General features: G+C 34.3%; 1 protein-coding gene and 1 long non-coding RNA gene across 2 annotated transcripts in view; both read left to right on the forward strand.

Annotated features, from left to right (window-relative positions):
* Positions 1 to 26960, forward strand: part of Gad1 (glutamate decarboxylase) — a 106152-nt gene that overhangs the window by 45575 nt on the left and 33617 nt on the right. The window contains exons 6-10 of the mRNA XM_089648164.1: positions 17684 to 17881; positions 18454 to 18572; positions 19141 to 19281; positions 21150 to 21260; positions 22729 to 22796. Of these exons, the coding sequence (XP_089504290.1) occupies positions 17684 to 17881; positions 18454 to 18572; positions 19141 to 19281; positions 21150 to 21260; positions 22729 to 22796 (637 nt within the window). The remainder of the gene's footprint in view (positions 1 to 17683; positions 17882 to 18453; positions 18573 to 19140; positions 19282 to 21149; positions 21261 to 22728; positions 22797 to 26960) is intronic.
* LOC149410449 (uncharacterized) lies at positions 2708 to 4661 on the forward strand. The gene is made up of 3 exons (XR_016304973.1): positions 2708 to 3218; positions 3319 to 3397; positions 3480 to 4661. It is a non-coding gene; the product is annotated as an uncharacterized LOC149410449 (long non-coding RNA).

Consider the following 26960-nt stretch of genomic DNA (forward strand, 5'->3'; position numbering starts at 1 on the left):
ATATCTCCCGAGTAAAAATAAATGCCGCCAACGGGAATTGAACCCGCGCCTTCTGATGTCCGATCAAACACTCTGGACCACTGAGCCACGTCGGCTTATTTCCAACCCGCCAGTAAATAATTCAATATTTACATTTATTTTAACTCGCAAGATATTTTTAATTTGTTTTGATATTCCAGCGACTAATTATTGCTTATAATAATTTAATAAGTATTGTACCTGCTTATATTGTTTGTACCCGGCCTAATATGCTATGCAATATGCACTCGTTATTATTGTACTCCTGATCATCTTTCCTTAAACATTGTTTTCATGCAAAAGCCTTAATAGCGTGAGTAAATAAATAAATTAATATTCCATCTCTACTTCTGCCATATAATTCTGTATTAACAGTGAAAATGAACACTTGAAACCACAGATATATTATATCTGCTCTTTCCAAAATCCGGCCTGTAGAAATTTGTAATGCAATAACCAATTGGGTATGGAATTGAGAGACCTTGATTAGGTTACTTGAGGTGAATGGGGGTAGGACTAGCGCTGTGAACACAAACCACTGATTCACGCCACAATATCAAATCAGGTTACTTTGTTCAGTTTTTGTTAGCAAAATATTGTTACATTGAATTCAGTAGGTGGGTAAGGTTGAATGTCTTATTATGTCACATATCAATATACTCAGTGTCCGGAAACTCGTAGTATAAGCAGAAAACTAGAGAATCAATAACCTTTTTAATTTTAGCATTAATTCAAGATGAATTATTTCTTTTATAATAGGAAGAAACGTGGACCCTTTAATCCTTTAACCCAAAAGCTTTTTTTAACCCTTTAGTTGCTGAGAAAATTTTTAAAAAGTTTGCTTTTCTTAAATCGAAATGCTAAGATCGAAAAAACAAATTGGTGAGTTCTATGATTTTCCTGTATAAAGCCAACTGAACAGATAATATATTTGAAAGAAAACTGATGTCACCAATTTACATAATACCTTCCGACTCCTATGCCACAGACTAATTGAGGATTCTATATCCCCAATCAGGGCCGACCCTATGCGGTCGCAATTGGAGCAGTCCGCTCCGTGCGCCGACATGTTAAGACGAAATAAGATCCTAAAAAAATATCAGTTATGGGCGTGAACGCGATTTAAGTGGGCGAAGCAAATTAGTTTCACACGCGCTCCGCTCGAATTAAATATTATAATATTTCGGGGTGCAGATGAATGAAGTACGTTGCAATGGGGAACACCCGACACCACGAACAGTTCGAAGTCAGAGCAGCGATGAAATCCACTAGATGGTACCCATGAGTAAGGTTTGAACATGAAATGCTTAATAATGGGCGTCTTTCAAACTATGTGAATAGTAATATTAAGTTGAATGTGCATGTTTTAGGCAAATTTCGATAGAAACGTTACCTATTGCAGAAGGAGCTCATGATTTTATGATTCTTATCAGATTTCTGTAACCATACTGCTAGACGGTAGGCAGTAACTTATGACTCGTAACCGACGTGTTCTTCATTGACAGATGTCAAAGCAATACGGTATTCAATCACGAATCATTTTCATAATATCTGATCATAATTATATCTGAATATATTGACAAGATAAATAAAATATCAGTCATTTTCAATATTTATTATTATCGTTTACAAAAAGTTACATAAAACAAATAATTATGTAATGTAAAAAGCATAAGATGCAACTTTTTTTGTATAAAGGCCATCATTTATTATAATATAAGTTAGAAATAGTAAAAATAATTTTATATAAAAAACGAAAATAATTCAAATTCAAATTTTCAAATTTTCAAATAATTATTCAATATATAGCATTTCGTCGAAATCTAAACGACGATTTCCAAATTGACGTTCTTTACATACAATATCTAAGATATGTGGAGGATCACGAACATTCATAGACCTTGTGACTCCAGGATCGATAAGCTCGACAAGAATGCAATCCATTTAAAAATTAGTTAATTTAATAAGCATTTTTTCTTCCCAGAACTTGTCATCTCGAAGTATACGCTCAACTATCTCTAAGTTAGATAATTACAATCATAAAAAGAGTCGTGCTGCGAAATTCTATTTAATACAGTTAAAGAAAAAATATGTCTTCTATTCTCCTTCCTTCCAGAATAACGGGTTTCTTCTCTTCCTGTGTAAACAAAACTTTTACTTTATTTACGTCATTTTTTTTTTTTTTTTTAATTTTTTTTTATTAAAAGTATACAATACAGAATATAGTATATTATATAAAGCATTGTACTCCCAGGAGTTAATAAACTCATTGCGGGAATGATACGCATTACATGAAACATATAGCTGTATGTATTAAATGGACATATGATGGGACATACACAACATTATTATTTCAGATAGTCATTAATAAGATGAAGTTTGAGCATGTTAGTTTGGGTCTTTTTACATTGACTTGCACATTTGATCTCGTTGGGTAGTTGATTATATTTTGTGTGAGCTATGTATTCCAGGGATCTTAGTCCATATTTTGTTGATTTGATTTTTGGTATATCGTCGGTGCATACATAATATGAACAATGTAACGTTTTTGACGAAAATGAACTAAATATACAGTTTTTTTTAGTTTTTTTTTCTCCACCTTCTACAATATGAACCATGTCCTAATAACCAATATTTATGGAGATAGAAAACGAATCATGAGCAGGCAGTCAAAATTTTGCATCTCAATAAGAACCATGTGAACTTATTTTACATGGTTCATATTAAATGTGCGCTTTTTTCCGCATCTATGGTCACATTGTTCATATTCTACATCTATGATTACACTGACAGTTGTCAAGTTGTTCCCGCATATTTTCTACCTTGTACACGCTCTAGCTGTTTTTGAAGTGAATAAATAAATAAATCCGACATAATATTATTGTTTGACGGTTCGTGGCCATTTGGTTTATAAAGTAGCGGTAAGTTATTATGTTTTATTTTATAAATTTCACGTATTTTCCTAAAAACAGTAACAAAATGTCATCCGAGGATTTATGAAAAATGGCTGCCCTTTGAAGCGTCAATAATTTGAGTCCAGTGTTGTGATAAACTTCGAATTTTGACACAATGTGGAAAAATATTAAAGTTATTTTGTTTTTATGTTTCAGGGAAAGTTTAATACTAAAATTTAACTCAAAAATAAGAGAAATACATGATTATTCTAAGCATTACATGTCATTATCATCTGACTGGCATCTGTAAGTATTTGTCTGTCTTTTAACTATATTTTACTATATTGTTGTCATATTTGTGCGTACTATGTAATGTATATTTCAATCTGTGTATCTTCTTTTACAGATAAATATATCTTTGACTATAATAAGAGAAACGTGTAGAGAAATCACTGTTGTTTGCTGACAAGTTCAAAAATTTTTATGTGAGTTCATATTTTTATTACTGTACTAGTACTGTAGCAGGAAAGATGTTGAATTATGTATTTAATTTTGATTTTGTTCCAGAATGTACCGAAACCGCACGAGGGAGATTGTACGTTTAAGTACGATACGTAGTTCTGTATCAGAGGTTATGGATGTTGGAGATCTTGAACCAGTCAATCAAATGGATGTTGAAGATCTTGAACCAGTCAATCAAATGTATGACAACATGATGTTATGTCCTGTGACTGGAGAATTTATTCCAAACCTGTCGAATAACATTGGCTCCACACGGAACGATGTTATCTCTGGAGACAAAAGTCTGTGTGAATTAACTGGAGAGTGGATCCCAGAAAATGATAATACAAATGTTTCTTTACCATTAGATTCTGATTCACTTGTTCAGAAGATTAAAAAAAATAAGAGATGTAGAGTCTTGGGCAAAGAGTATGTCGGATATAAAAAGCATTGCGGGAAATATGAGCAAAGCCAATTGAAGTCAGCAAAGTCTATGGGAATAAGATGTGAACACGAACAACCCAAATTTGCACTTAAAAATTCTTTTTATTGTCATAAAATAACGGAAGAGGATCGCCTGCACACATTCAACAGTTTTTGGAAATTGAAAACTTGGTCGGAGAAGAGAGCTTATTTCCTGGGCTTTGTAGCAGTACGTGCTATAAGACAGCGTCGTCGTGAAAGCGCAGATTGCACGAAAAAGACACAAGGACGTGATGTATATCTGTTTACCAAGGACGGGGATAAATATAAGGTGTGTCACAAAATGTTTATGAATACGTTGAGCATTACAAAAAGCACTTTCAGGAGGTGGAGCTATCATAATCAAGTTGTCAATGACGAGGATAACGTATCCCCTAACACTGTAAGTAAAAAAGTTGCCAAGCATACTAAAGCAGTGGATAGTATTAAAAAATGGCTTAATCTTCTGCCAGTTGTTCCGAGTCACTACTGCAGATCACAAACAAATAGACGATATGTGGAATCGTTCTTTTTATCGAAGCAACACATGCTTTCAGTCTTCAGTATTTGGTGCACTGAAAATAATGTGCCAAAAGTCAACAGAAACTTATTCAGTGACGTTTTAAAAGCTGAAAAGGTTTCCATTCACCACCCACGCAAAGATCAATGTGATATTTGTGTGGGTTTTAAATGCGGTACTATTGGAGGAGAAGTTTATGAGCAGCATATTATACGCAAGGATCAAGCGAAAATTGCTAAGAATGCAGCAAAAGAATCTGTCAGTGAGACTACATTATGTAGTTGTCACTATGGACTTGCAGAGTGTACTGTTATGTCCCAAATTACTAGCGTCTGCTGTATACTACAAGCAGAAACTTCAACTCCACAACTTCACATTATACGTCCTAAACAATGCAGATGTCACTCTCTACACGTGGCATGAAGCAGATGGAGGTGTGACCGCGAATGAATTCACAAGTTGTATATTCAACTACCTGGAGAGCTTACCCCTACAGTATAAGAATGTCATCCTTATTTCCGATGGTTGCAATTACCAAAATCGGAACAGAATACTGGCAAGTGCATTGAGTGATTACTCTAAAAGGTCGTCAGTCACAATAGATCAAATTTTTCTGGAGAAGGGCCATACTATGATGGAAGCCGACAATGTCCATTCGGTGCTGGAGCATTACTTCAAGCCACCAATATATTCTCCAAGTGATTATTTATCTCGCATGCAAATGGCTCGACCCAAACAGCCATACAATATAAAAAATGTCCACTTCGACTTTTTTTTAAATTACGAATCATTGAATACAAACCTAACATCTTTGAGACCGGGAAAGAAAGTAGGGGATCCCGTTGTCACAGATTTGAGGGCTCTTAAATACTTATCGTCGGGGGATATCCTCTATAAATTAGACCAGTCGAAGGATTGGCTGGAATTGCTCCAACGCCGCAAGACTGGCTATGTTCCCCCATTGCCTCTATACACCAAACCCCTTGCTTTATCAGATTCTAAATTCAGGCATTTGCAAGAGTTAAAACTGGTAATAGATAAGGATCATCACCCATTTTATGATTCTCTAACTTATGTGTAGAATTGTGGGAGAAAAAACAAATAATTTAAGTGTGTATTATGTTTCCTCTTTTTTAGTAATTATATTCCAATAAAAACATCATTAAAAAATATAATATTGTGTTTATTTTACTATTATGTATTTCATTGAAGTATGATTTTATGCTATTAATATTATCGAGTTATTAAATTTATTCTTAAAGAATAAACTTACTAAAACTAGTGTGAAAAATGAGAGCAATGGTCCACTCACTGAACTTGTCAGGAGGTTACTAGTTTTAATTAGCAGAGCTCTAAGAATGTGAATGGTAGAAGAAAGCGAGGACGCCCAAGAAAGACATGGCACGACCAAGTGAATCAGATACTTGAGTCGGACCATGTCAAGAGTCAGAATAATAGAAGAGCATGTATGAGACGTTGTATTAATGTGAACGAGACAAGGAATGTGTGCCAAGACCGAGTTGTTTGGCGGTCCGTCCTCTCTGCCTACCCCTGCGGAGAAACGGCGTGATGGTTAGTTAGTTAGTTATCTTTAAGATATTTTAGAGATGGATTTTCTTCTGTGTAAATATGGGTGTTGTGATGACAAAGATGTGTGTCGTTAAAACTTGGGAATCTTAAAATAAAAAGTTTCATTCACATAATTTATACTTTTCCAAAATATTATACAAAAATTGATATAAATAATAAAACAAAATGTCATATCCTTTGCACACCACTACATTCACATAATATATTTTGTGATAATAGTCTCCCATTTTAAATCTCTACTTTAAACACAAGACTTGAATGAAATATTTTGACAGCTGCTATTGAAAATGAACAATGTGACGAAAACCGTGCACAGAATATGAACCATGTGAGCAAAATCGCATTAAAATGTGATTTTCTGATACAAAATAATTAATATTTGCAAATAACATTTTATTTTACTGAATAAAATGTATATTTCCTACTTTGTTCATAAATAGAACTTTCGTTTTCCGTTTCGTTATTTTTTTAAACAGTTTTTATCGATTATCTCAGAATGTACTAAAGCTTACATTGTTCATATTATGTATGCACCGACGATATGTAGTTTGTTGTGATTTCTTGTGTTGTGTTGGTGTACGTCGTAATTGTAATAGAGTGTAGTGTTGGAATGTGCCGAGTGTTGAATTACTTTTAATATAGTTTTCGTTATTTCAAAAGTGGGAATGGTATTAAAATGAAGTATTTGGGTGTTTCTGTAGATGTCTTTGACATGTGTGTCCCAAGGTAAACTGAAAATATTTCGCAGGGCTCTATTTTGGACGACTTGGACTTCTGAAATCATTTTTTTTGTAGCAAATCCCCAGATTCCGGCGAGATATATTAGATGTGAGTGAATCATAGCATGGTAAATCGATTTTAATAGAGAGGGAGGAAGTAACCCGCGAAGTCTATATAAAACACCAGTTATATGAGTAATTTTGGATAGAACATGTTTAAATTGGTGATTCCATGTGAGTTGTGAATCAATGAAAAGGCCAAGATATTTTGTAACATCAGCCCTTTCAAGGCGGTTATTGTCAAGACTTATATTAAGACATACATTTTTTTATTTGGAAACAGTATGTAATGTGTTTTTTTTATGTTTAGGCTAAGTTTGTTTAATCGCAGCCAGTTTGCCAGGCAAGCTACATCACTTTCCATTTCCTTTTCAAGTTCGTTTAAATCATTATTGTGATAAAGAATCACTGTATCATCTGCATAGAGTTGTATTGTACCCTTAAGTCCCCATTTAGCAATATCATTTATATATATTAAAAATAGTAATGGTCCAAGTACGGAGCCCTGAGGCACGCCACATTTTATCGTTCCCATGCTGCTTGTCCCCTTTCCAACAAAGGTCTGAGAGTGTCGGTTAGAGAGGTAGCTACACAGTAACTTCAGGGGAGTGCCTACTATGCCTAGGTGTTCTAGCTTCTTTAGTAGTATCCCATGGTCAACCGTATCGAATGCCTTTTTTAAATCTATAAATAAGCCTGCAGCATGCTTACCCTGGTCTATATGCTTTTGGAGGGCGTATACAAAATTGAAGGCAGCACATTTTGTGTTAGATTGGTTTCTGAATCCATACTGTTGGGATGCGAGTAAATTGTTTGATAGGAGATATTTAGTGAGCCTAAGCTTAATAACCTTTTCAAAAACTTTAGAGACGACAAAGAGGATGGATATAGGACGGTAATTAGAAGGATTTTTTTTGCAATCATCTTTGTAAATCGGAATTATTTTTGCTATCTTTAGTTGATCTGGGAAGATTCCACTATTCAGGGATTGATTAATAAGAAAAACAAGGTGGTCAGCTAATATATCTTTGCGAAAGTTCAGGTACACTGGTGTAATTCCATCTAAACCTGGAGATGCATTAGACTTTAGTTGAGAGATGATACTGAGAACTTCTGTTTTATTTGTTTTGGCCATGTATATTGTATAAGGACTGGATTGCTTTTTGATCCGTGTTTATAGTGATAGAATCATCTGGATATGATGCAATTGTAGCTGCTAAGTTTTCCCCAACTGATATAAAGAAGTTGTTAAAAGTTGAAGCTATCTGTGTTGGGCATGTTATTTCTTCATTCTTAATGAGAAGACATTCAATTTCATCTTTCTGGGGTGTCGAGCTATTTGTTAGAATTGCATTTATTATTTTCCATGTCTGTCGCGGATTACGCAGGTTTTCTTTAAATATAGTCGTGTAGTATTTGGTTTTAGCATATCTTCTATAGTTGGTAACTTGATTTCTTGTTTTATTTCTCAGTGCTGTGAATATATCACTTTGCTGATTTTTTTTCCAGATTTTAAACGCATTGTTGCGCTGTTTGATAAGTGCATTTAATTTTGCATCAAACCATGGAGTATTACCCCTCCGTTGGTCTCCTATGCGTAACTCAGATTTATGTTGGGATGATTTTATTGCTGTTTTGATGTATTCATTAAAATTATTATAGATTTTATTGGCATTACTGGTGGTTTCGTGTGGAAAGTTGTGGGATTCTACATATGTTTTTAACATGTTTTTATCGGTTTTGATGTTGTTTGAAAAAGAATGTATTCTATTATTAGTGTGATGTTTCAAGCTGTTTTGGTAATCTAATATCAAAATGTTATGATCACTTAGGTAGGCATCTATATTTGCAGTAGTTGAGGAAATATTTTGTCTGTTTGAGATGATATGGTCTATTAGAGAAGTAGAGGTATCTGTTACTCGTGTAGGATAGGATGTGTTACATATGAAACAGTTGTATGAGTCTAGCGTGTTGATGTATTTAAGAGATGTATTATTTTTTTGAAGAATGTCAATGTTGAAATCACCAAAGATAAGGGTATCATCTATACAGTTATTTAAAATAGATTCATGATACATTAAGAATTCGTTAATGTTTGAGGTAGGCTTTCTGTTTATAACATAAATATTTAACGGTTTAAAATTTCTATTACGGATATATAATTGAAAACAATATGTATGGGAAATATGTATTTGAAAATTTTTTACGACTTCAATACGTTCATAATAAAATTATATGTTTAAATCAGAATTTTTCTCCGGTGAAATCGGTCCTTTCGGCATCGGATTATTGATATATTAAGTATTTTCGTGATTAAATAAAAACAATATTAGAAAATTTATGTTAATTCACTTTTCTAACAAATTTTGGAATTATACACACGAGCGTATAAGTACGTATAGACGGGTATATACAAGTGTATAAATTGCCTGCTGTAATATAGATAGAGTCTAGAAGCAAGCATTAATTGCACATTTTTTCTGTGTTCTTTATTCTGCCTTTGATTTTTTTCACCCTGCTTACTAGCGGATACCTGTTCTTTTTTTCTTTGTTGCCATATGCCTTTGCCTTTGTTGTTATATGATATTGGTCGGTTTTTGTATTGATTTGTTGATTATAAACGTACCTACATGTTATCTGGGTTATAAATGTGAGAATGGTCGATATATTTGGGGATTCCGTATTATAGGCCAGTACACATAGCGCCAAAAAGGGGGTTGCGATCGTAATTATTCCGGTAGCCCCAATTTTTTTATATGTTTTATAAACTGATCCCATGATGTATAATCTGAATTTCCGACCATGGCGCACCTGTGCTCGCGCCACCATTTAAAAAAAAACCGGCTGTAATCGCGCCAAAATCTAGTTTTTCCAAAATATCTCATTCTCAATGCAAATTTTGGCTAAATTAGCTAGATAATTAAAGTAAAACATAAAATTACCTACAACTTTTGTGAAAACAATTTTCTTCAATCTCTAATAGGTACCGAGGTAGAAAGTCGTAAAGGTGCGTATATTTTTGAAAAAAACAAGTTTTTTGCGCGACTAGCTTTGATTTTTTGTAAATATCTCGTTTCCAGTACAATTTTGTGTAAAAATTATTGATACTAATTTTGTAGAAAATAAAATTTCATAAAATAAATAGGTATATAATTTATGTGTTTTAATTCTAATACGTATCCAAGCTCTAATCCACCAAAACCAGGCCAAAAATTGAAACAGAGGTAAAGTGTTTTAAATTTCATTCCTTAATTTTATTTTTCTTCAACAATTATTGTTGTAAGAACATATCAGTTGACAACAATCGTCATGCCTGCGTCAGACCTAGCTATAAGGGGCTGGAAACGGCATGCACGTTAGTGTCATAAGAACTAGAGCCAGCAAATAGTGAAAACTTTTCAGGTTCATTCATCTCTGGTCCGTGCTGAAAAATAATGTCAGTTTTTGTTAATTTTTTTAGAGCGCTTATTTAATCATATAAAATTAATATTATTTACTTTATATTTACAGAAATTGTGAAAAAATTACCATGTTGAGTGTCGGTATAGTGTTTAACACAATACTCGTATTTTCTTTATTATTTGCAATATTATCTGGATGAAGTCTTGCGGAATTTTTCCTAAAATGAGAAATATTGTTAATTATTTATACTGTCTCTATTCCCTAATTATTTAGAGATGTATTAAGACATGCCCGACAAACTTTCACCAACAATTCCTGAGCTTATTTGGTGTAAAAAATGCATTTCGGTAAAAATAAAAATATGTCACCGGAAATCAAAATTAATTTACTTCTTATATTCCAAATTCAATATGCTCAGAAGTTTATCGACTGCGTATATATGTATATATCTACATATATAAAATTATTTAAGCTGACATTGTACAATTATGTTCTGTAAAAAACGTATCCCAAAGATCTATTTTTATGCGTGTATTTAAGTAGTACCTTCTCCATTCCGTTAAACATTTTCCTTGGTGCCGTAATTTTGTTCGGGATAAAACTCCTTTTGTCTTCTGTTTTCCCATATTTAACTGAAACGTAAGTATATATTAGCCAAGAGATTTATTATAAATTGGTTCAATTTTACCTTAAATTTGAAAATCATTTCAACGTAAGTAAGTGCAGTAACTTGGGGAGATAATTGCACAATTCTATCTACAACAAATGATCTAACAATCTAAACTTAAAAGATTAATGACTCTTTTTAATATTCGAATGACTTTAGGTACTTTATAGGTGACATATGTCTAATTGTCTGTATGGAGAAAAAATTGCGATGTAGAGTTTTTGTTTTATGGAAAAAAACTTTCGAATTTCAAAAATTTGTTGTTGGGTAATTTAACTGGTTTTGGTGGATAAGAGCTTGGATACATATTAGAGTTAAAACACATAAATTAAATACCTATTTATTTTATGAAATTTTATTTTCTACAAAATTAGTATCAATAATTTTTTCACAAAATTGTACTGGAAACGAGATATTTACAAAAAACAAAAGCTAGTCGCGCAAAAAACTTGTTTTTTTCAAAAATATACGCACCTTTACGACTTTCTACCTCGGTACCTATTAGAGATTGAAGAAAATTGTTTAAACAAAAGTAGTAAGTAATTGTATGTTCTACTTTAATTGTTTAGCTAATTTAGCCGAAATTTGCATTGGGAATGAGATATTTTGGAAAAACTAGATTTTGGAGCGATTTCGGCCGGTTTTTTTCAAAATGGCGGCGCGAGCACAGGTGTGCCAAGGTCGGAAACTCAGATTTTACATCAGGGGACCAGTTTATAAAACATATAAAAAAATTGGGACTACCGGAATAATTACGATCGCGAATCGGTAATTGCCCTGGAGTATTAGTAATGAAACGAACTCTTCACAAACACTTTATTGAAATATAAGAGAATACCACTCCTTAGTAAAAAAACTCCTTTTATTTTACCATAATTTATTAGATATTCCATTGTTACAACTAACATGACTGTATAATTAGAAATTAATGTAAAAGCCCAGTAGGGCGTAAATAAATAAAACTAGGAAAACGATTCTAGTGAAGGGGCACTCTATAACATTCTGTGCCGCTGGTTGTGACAACCGGACAGACAGCCGCGTCGCGTGAAAAAAAGATTAATAGTAAAAAAGTCTACTTGGGCTAGAAATGATATATAATAACATAACGACAATACTTTAGTGTCATCTTTTTTCTCAAGTGCCTACACATTTACGCATTTAACAATGTATTCTTTTGTATTGGTTATTATTTATATTTATATTTATTATTTATATAAAAAACCTTTACTCACTTGAGGAAGAAGTTAAATTATAAAAAACAGAAAATTTCACTAATAGATTTCAAAGTAATCGTTTGATTAAATAAAAAAATACGTAAAAGAAATGACCGAAGCGACGGGCCGGGTGACACAACCTTACAGGCCGGAACTTTCGTGGCGTCTGAATCAATACGTAGTAACTCCTTGTCAACCCGCACACAAATATACTACGCACAATAGAGAGTTTTGAAGTACTGGCGGTCGTTTTTCGTGTATCTGGCCAGAAATTGGATTTTCGCGAGTGTTTTTATTTTAATTAATTCTTATGAATACATTAATAAAATCTCTAATCTTTTGTGAGGGAGTCGTCGGGAAGTTACTAATTCATCGTCTAGAAAAATAAAATCTGGTACTTGCCGCTTATCTTACAACATTTTACATTTAATAAAATGTACTTATCGTTTTACATAATATATTTAATTGTAAGGTCCTGTTTTTATTAATCTTAAATATAAATAACTTGCATCCCTTCGAATCCCTCTAGAAACATTTAAGATTTTTGTAATAAGCTCATCAGAAATAATTAAAATGTGAGCGTCGGGGCAAATCCCCGTTATCAGGGTATTGTGTCGCCTTAAGGCGCCAAGGAGTTAACAATCCAAGACACTTATGATAGCTAATACAACTCCCGCCGTTTGGCTGCAAGCCGGTTCTGTCCCCAATCTGGGGTACATTGTGAGGTCGAAAGAAGAAATAAAGGGGGGAATGGAGGAGAGGAAGTTATGATAGTACCTAAATTGCTATTCAGGTTTTATCATAAAAACAAGCAATTTTTATAAAGATTATGCATTTATGCTTAATGGCTGATGAAAACTCGATCAAATGGTGAAACGGGCCGAGAATCAGCATTTCACACGGACCGTTCAAGTGTTGAAATCAAAATTTTAATGGCGCTGATCGTTGATTTGATCCTCAATCAAATGTGACTGAGATTAAAATTTTTCAAAATACTTGTGAAATGTAATTTCCTACTAATTACCTTCCTACCTGATCAATTTTATTCCATAAATTCTAGCATTTTTCTGTGGAATATAATTTATACCATAATTTATCGAACATCATATTTATTTCATATTGATAATTATAAACTAATTTAATAAAATTTGTTATCTTTTGTGCTATGCATAAAACCTTATCGTATAAACATTAGTTTATCAATAAAAAAATGATAATATTTGTCAATTCAAAATATTTCACCAACAAATGTAGATATAATATGTCTCGACGCCATCTAGTGGAAAATTTAGCACTTACAAAGCCTTTCCTACAAAAATAAAGTTGGTTGTTTACAGGTGAAAAAATATAACAAGGAGTAATTGTTGATTGAAGTACTAGTACATATTGAATAATGCAATCAAATAAGCCGACATCAGAAAGTGCGGGTTCAATTCCCGTCGGCGGCATTTATTTTTACTCGGGAGATATTTTCAAATTGTATTAATATTTCAGGCGACTAATTATTTCTTATAATAATTTGATTTCGCATTGAGATTAATAACACTTAAATCGTTTTTCAATATGCTCTTATCATTTTTGTTATGAATTTCTCTAGCACTTGTCATTTTCCACACAATCTAATACATCCTAGGTGTTAATAAAAAAATAATATTAAAACATAATGATAAATACTATATGTCAATATTCGGTGTCGAGGGCGAGTGCGCCGATAAGAAGTGTCAGTTTTTTGGCAGTAAATGACGCTATAAAAAGAGGGAAGTGTCAGGAAAGAAGATATGTTTTGAAGGGGAGATATCAGGTCTCTTGGGAAGCTGGAAAATAATGCGCCAGAATGGAATTGAAATGATAAACTGCTGAGGTTGAGCAACATATCTCTTATCGTTTTCTGGGTTTTTTATCTTTGCTTCTAACATCGGAATCAAATACTAGAAAATGAATTCGTGAATTATTAAAATAGTGATAATAATTATAATAAATAGTCATCATTGGATGATTTGCATAGCGCCGTTTTTTATGAAAAGTGACCCCGAGGGCGCTATTACAGGGTTCAAAATAAATTCAAATTCATGCCATATTTCAGTTCACTATTATATTTACCTGAGAAGAAATTTCTGGAGATTTTTACCCATAGTGGTGTTATCTTGATATTTGTTTAGTAAATCTTTTACCAAATGGGTACAATGGTAAGGACAGGACAGACGGCGACAACAGCGTAATAATAAAACATTGCTAGAAATGGATTTAGCCGTGTTTGGTGACCTGATTTTAATAGCCAGGTACTTCTCAATCTCCTTCCATCTTCTTCCCTTCCCTACTCCCGCTAGTCTCATAACATATCCGGATGGGGGGTGCCACAGTCCCACTTGCTCCATGCAGTTGTTATTTCGCACTTGTGATTTTTGTGCGGAATTCGCATAAAAGGCAATATGGTAAAGCAGGCAAAAACTCCAAAATATCTAGAAGAAGATAAAACTGTATAGAAAATAGAAAATTAAATATTTCCTTCTAAAAGATTTCGAAAGGTGCCTATAATTCAAGCTACTGCAGGCGCCATTGGATGAGGGCCGGAGTTGAATGCATCAGAGCCGCTAAAAAGTAAATAAAAAATCAATCCACTTAAAACAACCATAAATCCCACACAATCCACAAATCGGTGGATTATCTCCCGGAATGGCGTCCTCCGCTCAATGGGATGGAGGATTATTCAAATAGCATCCCTGCCCTTTACACAGGGTATAGACACGGGCCCACGAAACACGGCCTGCCACAATGCCGATACACAGCGAGCGTGTGCCAACCTTCTGATAAACAGTCCCTAGAGATTTTAGGCAAATAAGTGGTAGACAATCTTTTTTATAAGTTGAAAAAACCAACAACATATTAAGATGAGTCCATAAAGGAGGCCTTGAGGGAAACCTTAGGACCCATATTATCTTTGAGAATGGTGTGTGAAGGGTATCAAAGAAAGGTATTAAAGAAAATATAGATTCAACAAAAGTGTGGGTTGTAAGAAGCACAAAACCGATAAAGCACTAGTTTTTTTCTGATTTCGTCTTTCGTCTATTTGTTTATTTTTTGTTTGTGGAAAAAAAACGATTAGCAATATTTTAATTTCTCCTACTTCCTTCAATGTATACGGAAATTGCTTGTGCAATAATGGAGGTCTCATTTATGAAGCACATTTTATGATTAGCAGAACGTAATACATATTTTCGTTTTCGACAGATTTTATGAGCATACTTTGATGGAAATATAAGATGATGGATCGCAGAGTCCTCTTAAAAATTGTTAAAAAAACTGCCAAATTATTATTTCTTTTTTTCTACTTGTTCATTTAATTAGTGCACCTTGTTGTCCGCCACTGGCTGCCGACAGAAGCTCTTCTCCAGCCTGCTGCAATCTCCTGCCCGCCTCTCCCCTATTTTATATTTCAATAATAATGTATTCAGGGAACAATATGGGCCGGAGTGACTTCCCCCATCAAGCAGGATTATGATCTTCAAACTTTTCAGAATCAATTATTAATTCCATGAAAACAAAAAGATAACCTGTTTATTGTAATCTAAAACAAATCACCACCTTTTTTTCTTATTGAAAATGTAGAACAAAAAATATGACGACGTGCTTTAAATTTTAACACGATATTTCAAAACTGTGGAAATGACGTCGTGAGCTGAACATAGTTGCGTTGAGTTAGAAACTTCAGAGAGAAAAGGTTTTGTAAAATTTAAGAATACCAAAGCTCAACATTCTGTGATTTTTGCTGATACAAAGAAAAAAGCAACGATTATGATAATTAATATTTAATGGAAATATACCTACTAGTTATTGGCTACATCGTTTACACTGAGCTTCTCCCAACTAGCAAATAAATTAATAAGCAATCAAACTGCCAAAATAACTTGAATAAAATCAATCGTGATTATAATAGTACCTATATCACCCAGCGTCACCCAGTTTCTAATAATGATATTATTATGTGCGTTGGAAAACTCCAGCTGCGTTTTTAATAAAAAAATATTCCCTGCGCCAAGCAATTACTTGCACATTTATAAAAAAGCAAAATGATATACTATGGGTCCCAAATCACCTCATACATACCTTTGACCCTTCGCCGCAATCGTATGCAGATTCTTTGAAGACACTAATACTTCGCGCCTTCTTGATGCTCTTCGTGAACTGTTCTCCCGTATTGCTGCATTACGTACTTTATGTTACCCTTTTGACCGCTTAATACTTTATTTGTTAGTTTGGAGCGGTTATGTGCGTTGCGCGGGCGTAATCTGAACAACCATCGACTAGAGCCGTTTGAGAGTTGTTATTGCGTCATTCAATCAGGGTTTTATTGATTAATTTAATCTGCTTTATAGATAAGATTATAAGTGAAAATTGTTTCTACCTTTTCCTTCCAAATGCAAAGCTTTCAACGCTGATCAAATTATCACTTTCATCGATACCATTTCAATTGCACCGGCCGAAATAATTACGGTCACTTCGTCCAAAAAAAGGCTTCCTACAATGTGTGATAGTTCAAGCTACGAGACATAGATGGTTGTAGTGTAGATAGATCATAGAGATTATAGAGTTATCCGACAGATGTCGGTAGTATACAGGGTCACCTCACCATCGCGGGTATCCGAGAGGTTTCGAGAATTAGAAGTCAGAGAGACTTTGAGGGTGTAATAGAGAGGACTTAGGACTTAGCCTCTAGGCCGTCTTACGCACTCGTCCCTGACAAAAATAATTTTTGGTCCAAATGAAAGACATTTTTGTCGCGAAGGAGTTATTATTTCAAGAATCCATACACAACACAGCCCAACACCGAGCATTACTAATTTCTCTATACTTAATTATTTTATTTCAATTTAAATATTATTAGTATTTACAGTTTGAGAAATATGAAAAATCGGTATCAGATCGGTAACTTTCCCCTGGGGGAAGGTCGGAAGGTTGGGGCCCTCGGGATGGAAACAAGTGTGGCCACATTTTTAGGATATTAATTAACAGATGCTGCTTCTTTTAATTTGTTTTAACAGCAGTGGACCTGATTTCTATCTTCTGAATTGACAGTCGCCGTGGTGCAATGGTCTAGTTTCTCTAAAAAGTCTATCCGAGACTATTAAGTAGGCTTTTCCCGAGGTGGGGGGGATATCGTGATTTTCTCGATTCTCTCTCATATCGCGCAGATGTTGCTTGGAATATTAGTAGTTCGGATTTTTTCACAAACCGACACAGAACTGATACGAGGTTGGGTGAATGCGTCTTCATCAGTCTCGCGGTCCGACCCCTTTATGCAGTCTCTTCGAGAGTGTCTAGTAAGCAATTCATCGATCAATGGATATAATATGAGTAATGAATATGAGAATATTGAGAACTGTATTGTGTCCTCCTGTAAAATAGGTAAAATAGACATATTGGTCGATGACATAGTAGATCTTGCGTGCGTAGTAGATATTCGCTTCAGAAGTATGCGTAAAGAATTCATTCAAAATTAAATTAAATTAAATCCATAAAAAAAGATAATTAGAATAAAAGAGAAGGAGAATTAAAATAGGCAGCTTTGAGATAGATCGAGAATTTTTGAATCTTAAAATTGTGGCTTTGGTAAATCTAATGTATTGCGTTTCTTCCAGGCCACCCTCACTTCTTCAACCAGCTGTCATGTGGCCTGGACCTGGTGTCCATGGCCGGAGAGTGGTTGACCGCAACAGCCAATACCAACATGTTCACCTACGAAATCGCTCCAGTCTTCATCCTCATGGAGCACATCGTCATGGAGAAGATGAGGTCCATCATCGGCTGGGACACTGGAGATTCTATCCTGGCCCCTGGTAAGTCAAAGATGTAAAATTCTTTAATAAATACATGAGGTACATTGTTTCATATGCCTATTATTTGAAGAGCCGCCAATTAATTACCCAATGCTGTTTACCCAACAATATCCACTCTGGAACAATTTACTTTACACAATCAGTTACTAAGCGTTTCGCTTAGTGCAGACGTGCTATCATTCATTGAAAATTAGGTACCTCCACTACTACATAATATCTTATAAAATTACAAAGTATCTGAAGAGTGGTAGTAGATAGAAGTACACCAAATAGGCTTCTCTATAATAAGCCTGCAGGACGAATTTGTGTTGAAATGCCTAAATGTAGGTGGCGGGTCAATGTAATGTGAACACCACAACCTTTGGCACAAAAAAGTAGTGAAAAAAATGTAACAGCAGCTAGAGTTTATTAGTTCCTTGAGTGAGCAAGAACTCTTCGGGGGCTGTAGTTATCCTGCAAACTTAGTATTCATATTCAAATCTCAATCCCTATATTCTAATCTGTTTCAGTCATTTCTGTCATTACGTCCTTCTCTGTTTCATTCAGTAGTTTCATTATTTTATTTCTAATAGGTGGCTCCATCTCCAACCTGTACGCCTTCCTGGCCGCCAGGCACAAGAAGTTCCCCTCTTACAAGGAGAAGGGATTGAAGAGCATCCACGGGGAGCTGGTGATGTTCACGTCTGATCAGGTGAACACCTTCTAGTACATTATTAATTTCGTTCTTACATTATCTATTTTCTTTGTTGTCTTCCGTGTATTTTTTATTGTCACTTTGATTCGTCGGTTTTCTCATTATTATTTTTACTTTTGGTATCATCTTTTTTATTCCCAATTTCTTCTTCATAAGTTTTTATTTTTTTCACTAGCTCCACAATTTGTAATTTTTGGGGATGCTGTGTGAAGGGTCTTTTAAAAAAGAGGGAGAGAGAATTCTGAGGGGTGGGTAGGAATCTGGGGTCAATATGTCCAGGAGTGACGGATAAATGAATCCATCCTTTCCACTGCGGTGGAAAGCGATAGGTCGAGAATCAGAAAGATTTTGTAAGCATAATAGAGAAGACGTTAGCTTCCAGGCCGTCCCGGACAATCGTTCCTGATTATATTTTTTTTGTCTAATAAAGACAGAGTTTGATGTGAAGAAGGAGTTTTAATTTCAAGAATCCTTTCACAACAGATTATATTCGCTGTTCATCTTAACATGATGTAAATCCAAAAATGAACATTACAACCTCATGTAACTTTATCTTTTGTTACAGTGCCATTACTCCGTGAAGTCCTGCGCCGCTGTGTGCGGACTGGGGACTGATAACTGTGTGATGGTGCCTAGCGACGAGAGGGGCAGGCTAATCCCCAGTGAACTGGAGAGGCTGATCCTAGAGAGGAAAGGAAGGGGACAGGTAACTAAATAATCATCATCTGGATACTGAATGGTCTTACCAGTCGTCTGAACTCTTTCCTGGCACATGATGCTTTCATCAACCTCTTCATCGGCATTAATGGAAGGTAAGCTCAAAGGAGATATCGCTGGTGATGTTGGAGATCATTTGCATGATATGACAGCTATGGTATACGACTAAAAAGATATTATTTTAAGGATTGAAAGTAATTTTTTAAGGATTTAAAGGCTTTTATAATGGTAGGTAAATATGATGGTTGGAGTGTCGAGATAAAAAATCTGTAAATAGTATAAAATAACATCGCTATCCCCGTCTGTCTGTTTGTGCGCTTAGTTCTTATAAAATTGCAACGGATTTTCATAGGATTTTCAATACCATTTACAGAATTTCTTCTGGAAGGTTTACATATATGATATATGCATATTATATTTGTAGAAAGTAGAGAAAAGTCAATGCTTTATAATCAAGTCAAAAAATTATATTTCGGGCACTACATTGCTAACTCTGGCTAAACCTTATGAGATACATCAACATAATATACTGCGGAATTGTATATCTTTAAAAGGTTTACAGAAGAATCCCAGATGGTATATGTCTATCTCCTAAGGATAACCCCCACCAACGCCGGGTACACGTCAGATAGTAATTAATAAATGCAAAAGTAATTGGAAAAAGTAAGACTTGGTTTGTTTATAACCGAAACCTATTTCAGATGGTTTCCTATGAACGTATGTATCTACACATACTTTAAAATATTGCTGTTTAATTGCAGATTGGCGGAGACAGACATAACGATTTTCAGACGGTTTTCAGAAAATGTTGAAAAGTGAGGTTAACTCAGGTTTTGAAATAGTGTTATTTAGTTGTCAATATTGTTACTATTTCTTACATTACTTTAGATTTTTGGTCAAATTAGATTATACTTACGATTGGAACAGATTCCAGAGGCGTCACATAGTCTGGATAGAATAAAAATTTTGATACGAAAATACGAGAATATTTTATATTTATCTATTTTTAAGGCACAATCTAATTTTTCTCGACTATTCATCACTCTACCATGTTATCCGACTATACCAGCGCCAACGGCTTATTCGAGGGTTTAAGATTATATGCCATTGGCTCACTTATATATTTGTCTAAAGTTGTTGCATCTTTGCTCACCCTGAACCTCACTCCGATTGCTCTGATGATCCTGGCTTCTCCACTTCTCACAGTCCTGGGCTAAATGCAAAACTCTGACTTTCCAGACGCCTGTGATATTTGATCACTCTAGCTAATCCAGTCATCTTTCTCTACTTCTTCTACCTTCCACTGTGTCCGTGAACAAGAGTTTTTCCAGATTCGAAAATTGTCTCAATGCAAAGGACTATCCCATCAAAATCGTGATTTAAAATTCCTCCATTTCTCCAAAAGGAAATTTCCTCACTTATTCAAATGAGGATTGGACATTGTTCCGTTCTCACTCACCTTTTTTAAAATGCAATTGCTTGACTTCGCATATTGTACATTCAGTGGTCTAGAAGTGGGAACTTTAGATCACATATTTTTAGTTGTCTCTTAACAAATATCCTCTCTTCTATCAAGCCTAATCTAAAATTGCCTCCCCTCCATTCAACATCTCATATCTTCTAAGTCTGAATTCGACTTCAATCTTGCATATATTTTTGAAATTTGCCTATTTAAACAAAATTAAAACATACCTTCACTCTCTTCATAATTTGAAATGATGGCCTAAAACACCCTTAAAGCAAACCTTAGCAAGCAACTTACCCAAAGCATCTTAGGATACGCTGTATGCAGACATTTTTTAGATGCCAAGTTCTTCCACCACTTTTCCCTATTCACTTTTATTGTATTTTCTCCAGATCCCCTTCTTCGTGTGCGCCACCGCTGGAACCACTGTGATTGGAGCCTTTGACCCCATCGACGAGATGGCCGACATCTGCGAACGTCATAACTGCTGGCTGCATATTGATGTAAGACCCGATATAATTTTATTTGATAAGTGATTGGTAGCCGTGTAAATCACAAGAAAAATTTAAAAAAATAGATCTTTAATTTTTTTATATAATAATGGTTTCTTTGTAATATGACTTTTAATAACTACTCTTAATGAGCACTGCGTGTTTATACTAATAACCGAATAGAAATACCCAATCACATTTGTTTGCTCCTGGTATTTGTTCTTGTCAGCAAGTTCACGTTTTGACGTTTATTACTATTTTTTATATTTTATAAATAATTGTGACATTAGCGCCACTGCGGAAATTAACAAAAATTACCCCAATTCATTTCTTTGCTCATGGTATTTTTTCATGTTGACAAGACAGTGAAAAATCATGAGATTTTTTTTTTTAACTCCACCCAGGAGGCCCTGAAGAAAATAATTTCTCTCGGGGCCTATATCATCTTTGGGGATGCTGTGTGGAGGGTCTTTTTGTGGAGAGGAAGGAGTGAACATGGGTTTGAAGAGTCCCAAGTTGTAGGAGGGAGGAAACACAGAGGCCGGCATTTCGTTCCACAGCCGAGCTGTTGAACCTAAGAACGAATCGTAGAAGCGACCCGTTCTCATGTGACAAATGTCAACCGTGTACAAATGTTGGGCACGCGTTTGGCGTGTATCCCAACTACGCACCGGTGCCGAAGGGATCAATGACGCTAGTTCCTCGGAGCATCTTCCATTGTAATACCGATATAACAAGGACAGCATACCTACCTGACGCTTGTGCTCTAAAGATTGCAGTCCGTTTGTTATTGAGATATGGATGTTTGTGATATTAATTAAAAACAATTAAATAATTTTCTTTTAAAATATTAAAAGTAAGTACCTACTTTATCACTTTTCCGAATCCTTCACCTTTTCCTCAATTTTTATCCTTCATTTTTATAATACACTTAAATTCAATGCAAATCAAAGTTCTACAGTTCATTGAACCAGAGTTACAGTATGTATGTAGTTAGACAACCGAATTTAGTATTTTTGATGATAACTACGAGCTGCAAAGTCAAGCCGCTACAAAATATATTTTTTTGTTTATATTTATAGTGGAATATACCAATGAGTCAAATCTCAAATTGTAATATTTAATCATTGAAGACAATATTAACGACTCTCAAACGAAAATGTGAAACAGAAAAAGAATCTATGAATTGAAACAAGGATCTCTTCCTTGCCCGGGAAATGCTCTTCCACGGGAGCCGGGGAAGTGATCGGGCAAAGAAGAGGTCCTGGGTTCGATTCCTAGACGTTTGTGAGAATGCTAAAACACGCTCGGAAGCATCAAAGTATGTGCAAGCTCGAAAGTTAGGTTAATAAAGACGAAAAACAGTCAGAAGCTTTTATTCTCACATTCACCATCGTGCTGTCTCATTCATACTCGATTGTCTCGTGCATACATTTAGACGTACGTTCCCCTACATTACTCGTGAATATTTTTCTTGCAGGCTGCCTGGGGCGGTGGTATTCTGTTCTCCAAGAGGCATCGTCATCCGAGACTGCGCGGAATTGAAAGGTTTGTTAATATTCACATTTCTGCTCTTTTCAGCGATACACTGAGAAAAATGAGTATTGCTGATTTATAAAAATCCGTATTCAAACTGGATTGCATGATTGCATTTTCTGTTAAACTTTTAGTACATTCCAATAAATCGGAACATGTGTTTATGCACCTGCGTTTGTCCTGATAATATATAATGACGAAATGCGAAAATATTTGAATTTTTATGAAACCTATCGGTTCAAACCTATCAATTTATCCGTTAAAGGCCTGCAATCCCGTTTTTATCCGGATTACAATAATTTGAAAAGATTTTTAATAAATTAGCAATATTTTACATCGGTAAGTTTTCTCCGTTTAGAATTACTTTATGTTCGAAAACTTATTGTGTACAGTCATTTTTTTATCAAGCATTCCCGAGCTACGAATAACCTGACAACATTTGAAAAATTCATAATTTTTTCATTATAAGTGGAAGATTTTGCTTATGCTATGATGGAGGACATAAGAGTATTTAGCAGAAGAATTGAACCCGACGCATTTGTGAACTCGGCCACTATTCGTCAAGATATTAGTTAACCCTTACCACTTACGAGTACATAAGATCGGCCACGTCCCAGACTACAGATACTAACTTACCACCTACGAGTACATAAGCTCGGCCACGTCCCAAACTACAGACACTAACTTACCACCTACGAGTACATAAGATCGGCCACGTCCCAGACTACAGACACTAACTTACCACCTACAAGTACATAAGCTCGGCCACGTCCCAGACTACAGACACTAACTTTAATCAGAAAGCTCATTGTTTCCACCCGGAGTTCGTCTTATAATAAAAGTGTGATATTTTCAAAGAAAATTTGCTTTTATAACTACGTCATTTGAATTTCAATGTTTTGTTTGGAAATGAATGAATGCAAATCTTAAAAGCGGAAATTAACCCACTTCCCGACAGCCGATCGAGCTGAAATCCAGCAGAAACACTCGTTGTCGATGACAAATCATTCTATTAACTTTGGTGGAAATCACGCGGGTTTAATATGTCATATATTATCCGCATTTCTCTGAAATTGGATGACATTACAGGAGTTAATGTACATGTTATAAATTTCGGTCCTACCCAATTTTAAGATTTAGCGTGTTGTAAGCGCGGTTGACTCCAGTCCCTGGGTTGAAGATTCAATCATCAGTCAAATCATTAAAAAAAATCTTTAAAAGGCCAAACACTGGCAATAGATGTATGATAGTTTTTAAAAAAAAAAATTATGGGTTGATTTTTTAAATATTCTTGAAGATTTAATTTATTTTTTTGAATTGATTTTGATATAAGACATACTTTTATTTTTGTTAAATTTTCGAATAATCTGTTGGTATAACGCCGGCTTTGCCATATAAATTTGCTCAATATCTTCTCCTGAATTAATTATTGATCCTTTCCGAATTATTATCTTTATATACAGTTCTCCTTCCGAAGTGTCAGCTTTTGATTGATTCGTCAGTATTCATGCATCGCCTCGGCTTCTCTATACCGAGATTAGCAGTTAAAAGGGCCATTCAACTCAAGTAAATGGATATGAAATGGGAGATTATAAACTCATCAATTAATATTGTCTACTAATATACATATATATTAGACCATCCGGGTGCTATTTTCTTGGTTTTCGGAATCTATTGGGATACTTCAAATTCTCATTTCTTATTATTCAATCAAATGATCTATCTAAATACAGGTTGTTAAGGGAATAAATATAAAAAAAACTGTGTTGTCAAAAAATAAATTTCAATGAAATTTTGGTCTCCGGTGGCTTTTTGATGTTTTTTTTCTTTACTGTCAACCCTCACATCGACCCAAGCTGTCCAATAACTACTGATTTTCTATTTTTTAGTCTAAAAAACTAATTTTAAAAAATGTTATCATGGAACAAGCGGGTAACCAGTGAATTTACATCATATTTGGAGTCAGTTTTGTGGCATAACTTTTTTTATTTGAGCTTTCGATTTCGAGTTAATCGAGTCCGAAGTCTTAGGTTTATTTATCAGCTGTTTTGTCTTTTAAAATTGTCGGGAGTGTAAACTCACCACCAAATTTTTTAAAACTTTTTTTAAAGTATACGTATATAACCAACATATATATAAGAAACATACATTTCCAGAATGTAAAGAAAAAAAAGATTTTTTTTAAATCTACATTTTTATTCCGAGATTGATGATATTTTGCATACTTTACCTTCAAAGCAGGAAGAAGTTCTCTGTCTACATCTGATTTCGATAACTCTGAAGTAAACAAGGAGTGATTTGCACAGATAACTACCTCCTATCGCGGCAATCTGTAGATTTCGTTGGTTAACTGAATAATTCAGATCCAGTTTGTCCCACTATCCCCAGTAACCCAGTACTGAAGAGTAACTGAATACCTTATTTCTACTTCTACTAATGACAATTGGGTCAATTTAGATTTAGAACAATTTAAATAAAGCGTGTTTTATTTTGCAATTCGTTAAATCAGAAAACTTGAAAACTAAAAATGTTTCTAATTTTAAAGTGCTTCTGCGATTGTTTTGATGAAGAAGTTCAGGGTCATTTTTTTTTATTTTTTTATTTTAGTTTATTTTTTATTTTAGTTTATTTAGGAAACATACAGTTTTACAAAAAAAAATAATTGAACATAAAATATAGAACATGATTTAAACCAGTTAAGTTCCATTTATAATAATACTAGAAATTAATTAAAAGTAATAAAGTACATAGTGTGTGTGAAAAATGATTAAAAAGAGAATACTAAACAATACAGAAGTAATATTTTTAACTTAGGTACATAGTAAGGTTAATTTGATTTTAAACGATTTAAGGGTACTGTGGAAAATGTCAATATCGCTTAAGGCGTTATAAGATTTGCAGATACGCCCGAGCAAGGAGTTTTGTGCGTATTTCGATTTGAAATGTTGTATATAAAATAAGGTATTTGATCTGGTATTGCGTTCAGGACAATGAAATGCAATCCTTTCTAACAGGGCTGGGGAGTCAATAAGGCCGTTCACAATTTTGTACAGAAACAGTACGTCAAATGTTTTTCTTCGTTTGTAAAGAGTAATAGGATTACATTGATGATTTTCAAAACGATACGACAGGTGTTTCAGGATTTTTTTTTGAATATTTTCAATTCGGTTAATATACGTTTGGTATTGTGGATTCCAAATGACAGATGCAAATTCGAGATGAGATCTTACGTCTGCCATATAAAGTAGTTCAAGTGTAAAAGGTTTATTGAATGGTTTTGTGATTCGCAGAATGAAGCCCATTTGTTTGTAGGCTTTTTCTAAAATGTTTTCAATATGATGCTTAAAAAGTAATTTAGAGTCAAGTAATACTCCAAGGTCTCTGATTTTTTCTACTCGTTGGAGAGGGTCATGGTTTAGATGGTAAGTATGGATGATTGGGTGACATTTACGTGAAAATATTATTGAATTACATTTATCTATGTTTAGGAATAATTGGTTTTCTTTGCAATATTCATTAATTCCATTCATATCTTCTTGCAATTTATTGCAATCTTCTGTTGAGCTTATGCATTTGTATATTTTCATATCGTCAGCGTAAAGAATGAAATCAGAATATCTGATGACATGTTTGATGTCATTAATATACAAAATAAAGAGTAGGGGCCCTAAATGAGAACCTTGAGGCACTCCTTAGGGAATAAATATTATTTGTGACATGTAACCTTTTAGCGCAACAGCTTGACTTCTATTTTTAATGTAAGATGAGAACCATCTGAGAAGATTCCCGCTTATACCAATTTTTTCTAGTTTATTTAAGAGTGTGTCATGATTCACCTTGTCGAAAGCCTTGGAAAAATCAGTATAGATAGAATCAACCTGCTTTTTTTTGTCCATTGAATTAAGAACAAAATCGGTGAACTGTCCCAAGTTTGAGTCAACAGATCTACCTTGAAAAAAACCGTGTTGTTGGGGGTTGATAATAGTGTTTTTACATAAATTAAATAGTTGGTCATAAACGATTTTTTCCATGATTTTACTTAAAATGCATAACTTTGATATAGGTCTATAATTTTCAATATTGTGTTTATCCCCCTTTTTAAAAACAGGTGTCACAAACGCTTTTTTCCAAATAGTGGGAAATACGCCTTCTTTGATAGAAAGTGTGAACAGTAAT

Source organism: Hesperophylax consimilis, chromosome 27, assembly GCF_061612785.1.
Source record: "Hesperophylax consimilis isolate HC1 chromosome 27, BYU_Hcon_1.0, whole genome shotgun sequence".
Taxonomy (NCBI): domain Eukaryota; kingdom Metazoa; phylum Arthropoda; class Insecta; order Trichoptera; family Limnephilidae; genus Hesperophylax; species Hesperophylax consimilis.